Source organism: Canis aureus, chromosome 2, assembly GCF_053574225.1.
Source record: "Canis aureus isolate CA01 chromosome 2, VMU_Caureus_v.1.0, whole genome shotgun sequence".
Lineage (NCBI taxonomy): Eukaryota > Metazoa > Chordata > Mammalia > Carnivora > Canidae > Canis > Canis aureus.
The window spans coordinates 53,181,798-53,190,689 of record NC_135612.1 but is presented as its reverse complement, the minus strand read 5'-3'; the positions used below and the strand labels follow the sequence as shown (position 1 = coordinate 53,190,689).

General features: G+C 46.2%; 1 protein-coding gene across 6 annotated transcripts in view; it reads right to left on the bottom strand.

Annotated features, from left to right (window-relative positions):
* The window catches only part of FANCI (FA complementation group I), a 73,969-nt gene that overhangs the window by 1,147 nt on the left and 63,930 nt on the right, over nucleotides 1-8,892 (bottom strand). For 5 of the 6 annotated variants that reach the window (XM_077871919.1, XM_077871923.1, XM_077871922.1 and 2 more), the window contains 10 exons: nucleotides 8,574-8,625; nucleotides 7,645-7,772; nucleotides 7,484-7,552; nucleotides 7,196-7,289; nucleotides 6,692-6,879; nucleotides 4,502-4,555; nucleotides 4,360-4,419; nucleotides 1,842-1,910; nucleotides 629-724; nucleotides 274-375 (listed from right to left, as the gene is read on the bottom strand). In XM_077871919.1, the coding sequence (XP_077728045.1) occupies nucleotides 274-375; nucleotides 629-724; nucleotides 1,842-1,910; nucleotides 4,360-4,419; nucleotides 4,502-4,555; nucleotides 6,692-6,879; nucleotides 7,196-7,289; nucleotides 7,484-7,552; nucleotides 7,645-7,772; nucleotides 8,574-8,625 (912 nt within the window). The remainder of the gene's footprint in view (nucleotides 1-273; nucleotides 376-628; nucleotides 725-1,841; nucleotides 1,911-4,359; nucleotides 4,420-4,501; nucleotides 4,556-6,691; nucleotides 6,880-7,195; nucleotides 7,290-7,483; nucleotides 7,553-7,644; nucleotides 7,773-8,573; nucleotides 8,626-8,892) is intronic. The other variant, XM_077871921.1, reaches the window with a different exon arrangement.

The following is an 8,892-nucleotide window of genomic DNA, read 5'->3' as shown; positions in this document are numbered from 1 at the left end:
GCAGGGAAAGGAACTGAACTGGTTTTGGAGCTGTAACTCTGGGGCTAGTAATTTCCTAATAGTTCAGAAGGTCACGGGGGAAGACCCACAGTAAGAACTGGTGTCCTTGCCCCCTTTCTAGAAAGGTCTACCCCAAATGTGCACCACTCTGGGTGACTTCTGTGACAGGCCTTGGTTCTGGCCATGCCTGACCGTCTCAGCCTTCTCCATGCTGCTCCCAGCCAGGCTTTGCCATCAGGCAGGAGAGGGGTCAGCTTCGAAGCAGGCACTGACCTCGTTGTCATCTTCGTCCTCTCGAAGAACCACATCCAGGATGTTTCCCTTAATCTTGAAGTCCCTTGAGGTGCTGAGCTTCATGTGCTGCATCAGGTTCACCTAGGACAGAATCGCAGGTGTGGGCACGTTTCCCTCTGGCTAGGACAGGCCCTTCAGCCTCTCCGCCAGGCATGCACACCCTCCTGACCTGGTTTTCCTAGTTCCTACATGATGTCTGGATTCAGGTCATCAGGTCACAAACAGAGAACAGGGTTCTAGTTTCTTCCCCAGTTCCCCAGAGGCAGTTGTGTTGCCTCTGGGCTGGGACCCCGCCCAGGTAAATGGAAATAGTAACAAAGAACAGCAGGTTTACCTTGGACTTCTTTGAAAGGTGGATGAGGAATTTTTCATACTGTTCAATGGCGAAGATGAGATTAGGGATTGGCTTGGTTTCCCGAAGGACTCGGGCCTATGGGGCAAAGAGGAGAAAACCTAAGTTTCAGGTTCAAGGGTTTTTGGAGTTGTCCTCTGAAGCATTTAGTAGCCTTCCAAGCAAAGGGGGATTCCCTATGTTCCAATACTCTAGGATTTCTGGCAGTCAAATCTCAAAGGACCATAAGGATGGCCCTGAATCCGGTTTGTAATTTCTCAGTATTTAGTGTTTATAGGCTGGCTGACAGAGAAGGACCATATCGAGGATGTGAGGGAAAAAAGGGATGGGAATGACATTATCTTGGAGAGAATTGTGTATGTGAACATTTAAATTTGTGTGTTCCTCTTGCCTCTGTCGTATTCTACAGTATAAATCCACTTATTTTAAATTTTTTTTAAGTTTATTTTTCTAATAAATGCATTTATATAGCCGGTTTCGCCAGTCCACTTAGTGTGCATCTGAGGCCTTGCTAGGCCCATCCTGTACACAGGCCTTAGTCTCCACTCCCTGCAAGCAGAACTGGAAAGTGCACCAGGGCAGCTCCTGAAATCCAGTGGTTATTGCCAAGCTGCCGAGACTGGACAGCCACCTTTGCCAGCAGCGTCCTAGAACACCCTGGTCCCTGCTCTTGCCTCACCTCTTCCATGTCCTCTCAGGAGCATCTTCTGGGCTCATTAACTTTTCCTAAAACAATTCCTTCCCAATGAGAATCCTAAGTCATTTTTAAAGAAAGCTTAAGATCATCAGGTGCTTACTGAAAACTGTGTGGTTTTTGGTTCAGAGGAGAAAGATGTTCCCTCTGAACACAAAACCTGTGAGCAGAGAAGCAGCTCCCCCACTTCTGTAAAATCACAGTTGCGATTACAGTGCACACGTGCCACAGTTTACCCATCGACACTGCACGGCTTAGTGGTCAGTACACAGAGTTGTGCAACCACCACTCTGATCAAAGGACATTTTCGTTACCTCAGAGGAATCTCGGACCATTTCAGCAGGCACCCCCCAGCCGCTGAGCCACGCTGTTTCTAGCTCTGCCTGTCCCAGGCCCCTTCTATAAATGGAATCCTGCTGCACGTGGGCTCTGTGTGATCAGCCTCTGTCCCTGCCGTTTCCACAGCTCCCCGGGGCTGCTGTGCGAGCAGCGGCTGCTTACCATGGCCGTGGCAACAGCCGGGGCTTTCCCCTTCTTCTCTCCTGTACATGTTAGGCTCTGACTCTTGTTCTAAAAACACAGAAACAAATTCTCTCATTCCTGAAGATGCTGTTGGTAATGTTCTAAAAAGGGGATTGCAGCAGAATATGGGGGCTTGTAAAGGAATCAAGTCTGCGTGAAGAGAACGGACGGCAGATGCTGGAAGATGGAAAACACTCTGACATTTATGATCCTCAGATGTTCTGGGGTTTTTGCTGGAGGGAGGTTTACAGTCTTGGTCTTAAAAACTAGCACATAGGGAGGGGGCAGTTGGATGGCTCAGTGGTTCAGCATCTGCCTTTGGCTCCGGTCATGATCCCAGGGTCCTGGGATTGAGTTCTGCATCGGGCTCCCCGTAGGGATCCTGCTTCTCCCTCTGCCTGGGTCTCTGCGTCTCTCATGAATAAATTTAAAAAATCTTAAAAAGAACTAGCGTATGGAAGGCGGGACTGACTGTTCTTATACCAGAACAGCCAAGGGACTGGCGAGGTCCAGAGATGGTCACAGTGGGGACGGTCAGGATGGTGGCAGGAATAGTGATTTCCCAACTGGCAGTTGGCTCAGAGGGTTTCCATAAAGGAGAGGAAGCCAGAGAGTGCTCCCAGGGCCTGCTATCTTCTCACTTAAAGGCAGACACCAGACAGGTCTTGTGTGCCAGGTGGTTATGTACTTGAGAAAGGTTTATAGGTCATAGGAACACGTCCCTATGTTGTAACTATTGCAGACTAAAGAGCTCCTGGAGAAAGAATAAAGGGAACCAAGGATAAGGCAGATGAGAGTCAAGACCCGTGCCACAGGAGGGCTACACAAAATACAGGAGACTACCTGGAGGGATGTGCTGTGCCTGCTAGGAATGAACACACCTGCCCCATGGGACAGGTAAGAGGATCAAAAACAGAGACCTGGAAATAGGGAGAACTGTACCACTGCAACCATGTGAGTGGCAGGAGGCTTAGTCCACGTGGCACGTTTTGGAAACTGAGAAATGACAGGGATTCCAGAGGGCCTGGTGTGAAGAAGTCTACTACTAGCCAGGCTGGAGGGTGGGGCCCTTTTAAGAGAGGGTCAGGGAGGCACCGTAGAACCCGTGTGACCAAATGGGAAGCGAGATGTCTCCAGAGGTGGGACCCACGATGGAACCCTGCTGAAACTCCTTAAAGCACTCCCTATCCACTGCGGGGACTGCCCATTCCTGCTGGGTCAGGAGGGCTAGAATCCTAGCCAGAAGAGGCATCTTGGACAGGTGCACAGCTCTGAGCAGGATGCTAAGGGTTTGAAAGTACCAGTTTTCATTGCTTTCTTCCCATTGAGAGCCAAGGCTGGGGTGGGAGTGATGGTGGTGGTGGTGAAGGGGCTCTAAGAGAATAAATAGCTCTCTGAAAGATGTGACAAATGCAATCCTGGTTTCTAGATAAGAACTGTAATTAATGGAACCATTCATTAGTCTTTTAGGGTTGCTCGTGAAGCACATTTCACAGAGAACAAGGTCTGTGCACAACACATAGGCGGAAAGCAAGTAGGGCATTGCTATAAAAGTGGTTATAATCGATTGCTTTAACAAGTGGTTCTAGACTCTTGGCCCAGGTTAACCCATTAGTGCACATCTGATTGATTCCTTGACAATCAGTAACTGCCCTGCAATCCTCTTCACTTCAGGGACTAAGGGACCTCGGGAGACCATGTGTTTTCATGCGTTTAAGCCAGAGGTTCTCAACTGGGGGTGATTTTGCCCTTTTGGGACATTTAGTAATTTCTAGAGACGTTTTTGAATGTCTGCTACTGGGGCCGCTACTGGCATTTAGTAGGTGGAGGCCAGCAATGCTGCTAAATGTTCCAGAATGCACAGAAGAGGCCCCAAGTCAAGGAATTATCTGGCTCAAGAGATGTCAATAATGCAGGGGCCTAAAATCCCTGGTTTAAGCCAACGGTAACAGTGTCTCAGGTATCACAAGAACCTGGTGGTATTTGCGACCAGAGGATATTTAAAATTTCTCCTAATCCTAAAAGACCCTACTACCTTATTTAGGAGAACTTCATTAATTTGTCTGGCAGAAACAGCCCACATGCCCTCCGCTCCTTGAAAGGGCTGCTACTCCCACATACACTGTGCCATCTGGCCCATGGGCTCGCTGCTACTTTACTCACACACCAAAGGATGGCCAATGGCATGAATTTAGAATCACCCAGAAATGAACTAAGTCACAGCTCAAGCATGCGTGTTCCTTCCCTGCTCCAAATGCAAGCCTATCAAACACTTTCTCCAAATTAAGAAAAACTTTTTTTCTTTGTATAATTAAAGATTTCTTTGCTGCAAAAACCTCAAGCCTTGGCTTGGTCCCAAGTGGGTGCCTTTAGCTTATGGTAAGTAGGAAAGAATCTGCCTGGACGCTGGGCTCAAGGGGTCAGGCAGTCCCCTAGGGACACAAGAAGTCCTTCCCTACCGGAAGATCTATTGGGATATTGACTCTGAATCGCTTACCTGTATGTAAGAAATGAAAGAATAGCACAGGGGGGTCAGATGAGAACCGGACAGTTTCACCTGCAGCAAAAGAGAAGGAAATCAATTTAACTGTAGGAACAGAAGGCTTCCCCCATTCCTAGGAAAGGAATTTTCAACTCACCAGCTTTTCCATATTTTTCAGAATTCCTCCGGAGCTCTGACATACCTGCAGATACTAAGATACCAAAGATTCCCAGATTTAGCCTAGGTCCTCTAAGAGCATCACGACATCTACAGGTGAGTCAGTGAGCTAGGGGAGTGGGATCTGCAGCTGACAGGAGGGGGGAAAAGGAAACAAGCGCACACACGTTTATGGGGAATCCTAGCCACAAAGCTTCCTCTGCCCCTCCTCAAAGCTCCTGAGCCTCCTAGACAACAGGCAATGAAGGGTTTCTGTTTCTGACTGGTTCAGCTTACTGCTTTAAAAATCCTTCAGGCTGATGGCCCCTGCATCTAAAAAAACCAATGACTTTGCTGTCTTTTCCTTTAAACAATGACAGTAAAGAGAAGAGGCTTTTAGTATTTCCACTACAGAATTTTAGGAGCCACATCATGTGGCCAGAGCTGTACCTTCTCAGAGATGGCTGCACTGCTGTTTGGGGACATCACACGGTAGTCTACCATCTTTCTTGGGCTGTCTATGCATTTTTTTAAAAATAATTTTATAGTTTTTTTATAGTTTTATAGTTTTTATAGTTTTTTTATAGTTTAATGTATTTTAATAGCAAACTTACAGGAACAGCACAGAAGACAGACAACATTAAAAACATGTACTTGCATGTAGGACAACTCAGTTAGAAAAGTATAGTGAATGGATGGAATCTACTGTATGATAAAAATGCTACAAACACCATTTAGCTGCCATCAATAAGAAATTTACTTGTTTTAAAAAAATCCAAATGCTGGCATTGTTCAGAAAAATTTAACAGGTTTATTTATAATTGTTATAAAGTTGAACTGCTGAAACGTGTTCACTGAAACATTTTGACTTGCATTAATGCTTTATGTCCCCACATTTTTATTAAAAATTCACACACAAATGAAAATGGAAAAACTGCCAATACCTGATTTCTGTCCCCTATTTTTCCACTTGCAATCATATACTTAGGTATCTTTTGACCCCATGGAAAAAAAAATATCTAACGTTCAGAGAACTACCAATAACAGGAAGAAGAGAAAAAAAAAGATGGATCACTGCAAGAATCAGAACTAAGTCACTTAGTTCTCATCATCACCTTCTGAATGTCTGCTGAGGACTAAAAACACTGCAAGAGCAGAGGTCCTTGTTAATAGACACCAGGGAGCATTAGCTCAAACTCAGGGCAGCGTATGCCTTGTATTTAAAAAAGAAAAAACAAAAACACCTTTCTCCCACCCAAGTACCTGACCTGTAATAAGGCATCTAACACTGACTTTTTTTTTTTTTTAATATATATTTTTTAATTTTTTATTTATTTATGATAGCCACAGAGAGAGAGAGAGAGGCGCAGAGACACAGGCAGAGGGAGAAGCAGGCTCCATGCACCGGGAGCCCGACGTGGGATTCGATCCCCGGTCTCCAGGATCGCGCCCTGGGCCAAAGGCAGGCGCCAAACCGCTGCGCCACCCAGGGATCCCTAACACTGACTTGTTAAAGAACAAAAGGAGGACTAAACACCTCTTTAGTGCCCAGACTGGTTTGAAATAGTGTAATTAAGGGACACCCGGGTGGCTCAGGGGTTGAGTGTCTGCCTTCGGCTCAGGTTGTGATCCCAGGATCCAGGATTGAGTTCCACATTGGGCTCCTTGCAGGGAGCCTGCTTCTCCCTCTGCCCGTGTCTCTGTCTCTGTCTCTCTCATAAAAAAAAAAAAAAAAAAAAAAAAGGTAGTGTAATTTTGTGTGCAATAAGGAGTTGGACTGAATTCTATAGCTGTAGATTAGATTAAGTCTCAGAAGCATTGAAGGAGGTATTCACCATCAATTAGATGCCATATACTTACACACACACACCTGTAAGTGTAATCCTCTTCACTTCAAGAAGTGAAACACATAAAGAAGCCAAACACATAAAGAAGCCCCCCCTTCCCCCCCCCCCCCACCCAACGCCAAGGCGTCTACAAGCAGATTTAGAATTATGCCATCAACTTGGTTTTTTTCTGGCCTGTTGAGACATCTGCCACCTACTGACCAAACCAGAATCAAACCACAACTTGCCCAGGTGGTAGAGCTCTATGCAGGGGCGTTCCACAGCAGTAAGCTGCTGCCCTGGCCTAGTCTCCAGCTGGCTAGGGCAGCACAGCAGCAGTGACTCAGGTCATCTCTGATACTCACGTATCTGACAAGTGCCGTGAGAATGGTGTACATTTTGCAAAGGTCCTTTAACAAGATGTCCACGCAGCTGCCCGATGGCAGGGCTGTCTGCACCAGCTCATGGAAAAATGTAAGCAGAGTTCCCAGCTGCATGATGATGGCTTTCTCCACGGGATGATTTGGTAGGGTTGCCTGAGAAGAGGCTTCTTCTGAAAGGAAATGAAATTGGTACATTCAAACCCACTGACCTTATTTCCTAGTTAAAGTGAAGAAGATTTAGAAATCAGCTATCCATGATTAAATGGAAACCTGTAGGGACAACGAGCATGCAATTCATCGTGCAGAGTGAATCGATAGCCATTCTATCATAAGTCACACTATGATCTGCTTTTTTTCCATCACACTGGAAATCTGGCTCAAACTGAGAAACAAATTGAGCTGCACTTCTATGCAGCAGTCCAATTTGGATTTTGGTGGGCTCTCTCTTACCATAATCCTTGGGATTCTACCCCGAATGCATCTTACCTGATAAAATTTCTTGGCTCACTTGTCCCTTAAGCTTGGTGATCAGCCAGTCTACTTCTTCCAGGACTTTCTCAGCCTGACTCAGAACAAGTAACTGTGAAAGAAAAGAAGGCCTGGCATGGCTCCTGTGCACAGCTACAGGACATGCACAGCTAAACGTAACAAGCATGGCGACCTGCGAGCAGGTAACAGGCCTCAGGACTTGAGCCACAACCATTTACTCTTTACGTGGAACGAAATGGAAGGAATGGCAAGGCGGCTTCCCATGGCTTGGGGTTCCACACTTACACAAACAGTAGGGGCAGCTGTTCTCAAATTCACCATCGCAAAGTGGTTTGTTTTCTCCACCTCTATATCCTAAGGAGGCAGAGAGAGATGTGATTGCAGTAAGGCTGGCCCCAGGCTCCTATCCCCACTCGGAGAGTTGTGGCGACAGCTGTGGTACCTACCTGGTCTATGTCTCCAAGATGCCCATGGATATCCTGGGACAAGTCACGCAGCAAGGTGACAGGACTCTTGTACAAAACATGGAGGCTGAAGAGCAAATTCATCAAACCCTTGCAAAATGAGGCATCCTCTAACGGTGGGAAGGAAAGAAAATTAAAAGGTTAAGTTCTAACCCTGTCAGTCTTCAAGGTACAAGATGCCAAACCAGAAACACAGCTTGCCACATCCTATATATACTATCCCAGTGCTGGACACAGTCCACCTAAGGCAGCTCTCCCACAAAGGTGCATCTGTCCACAGGCACAAAGAAAGCAGAGGTTTCCTGTTATTCACCAGTCACTATCACTGGGAACTAGCACCCAGATAAAGAAACACAACACTACCAACACCCCAGAAATCCCCTTCTACCTCACTCGCCCCAGCAAGGAATCTGCTATCTTGACTTCTACCATCACATCTAGTTGTGTCCGATTTTGAACTTTATCTAAATGGAATCATGCAGGAAGTACTCTTTATGTGTTTGGCTTCTTTGGTCCCACAACATGTTTGTGCAATTCCTGCATGTTGTGTGTTGGTGCTTTACCATTCTCACTGCTGCTCAGTGTTCCACTATGTGTGCACACTGTCACTCCCTCGCCCCCTCCACTGCTGACAGACACGTGAGTCTGTCTCTGCCTGCAGAATTTGTCCCTTGTGTCCCCATGGTGGTACTGCTGGATGTAACTGGACGCTGCCAAGTCTTCCAGGGTGGCTACATCGTGGCCTTCACCCGGTGGTGAATGAGAGGGCCAACTGCTCTGCACTTGGTATTTCAGCTTTTTCATTTTGGTCACTCTGGTGACTAGGTAATGAGTACCTTTCCATCTTTAAATGCTATTTGATAATGATGATTTTACATAAAGCCTACAGGGAAACAAGGAAGGAAACTTACCCCAGCTGTTCTCCTTACAAATCTTCAATGTCCAGGATAACATCTGCACAAACTGGAGATATCACAGGTATTAAAGAAACATGTGAAGAGACAGACAGAGCTCAGTGTTCAGATTACAAGAGCTCTAGACCTTTCCAATTCTTATCACCTGCCCAAACATGTGCTTGGATCTAAAGTGGTCATTTACTAAGATCAGCATTAAAAATAGGTCCAAAATTATGAGAATTACTGGTCCTTCTCTCCTAATATAATACCATATGACTCAATTCTCAAAGTTCACAGCCTCATTAAGGACTGAAGGTCCTGTCATTTGGGTTCT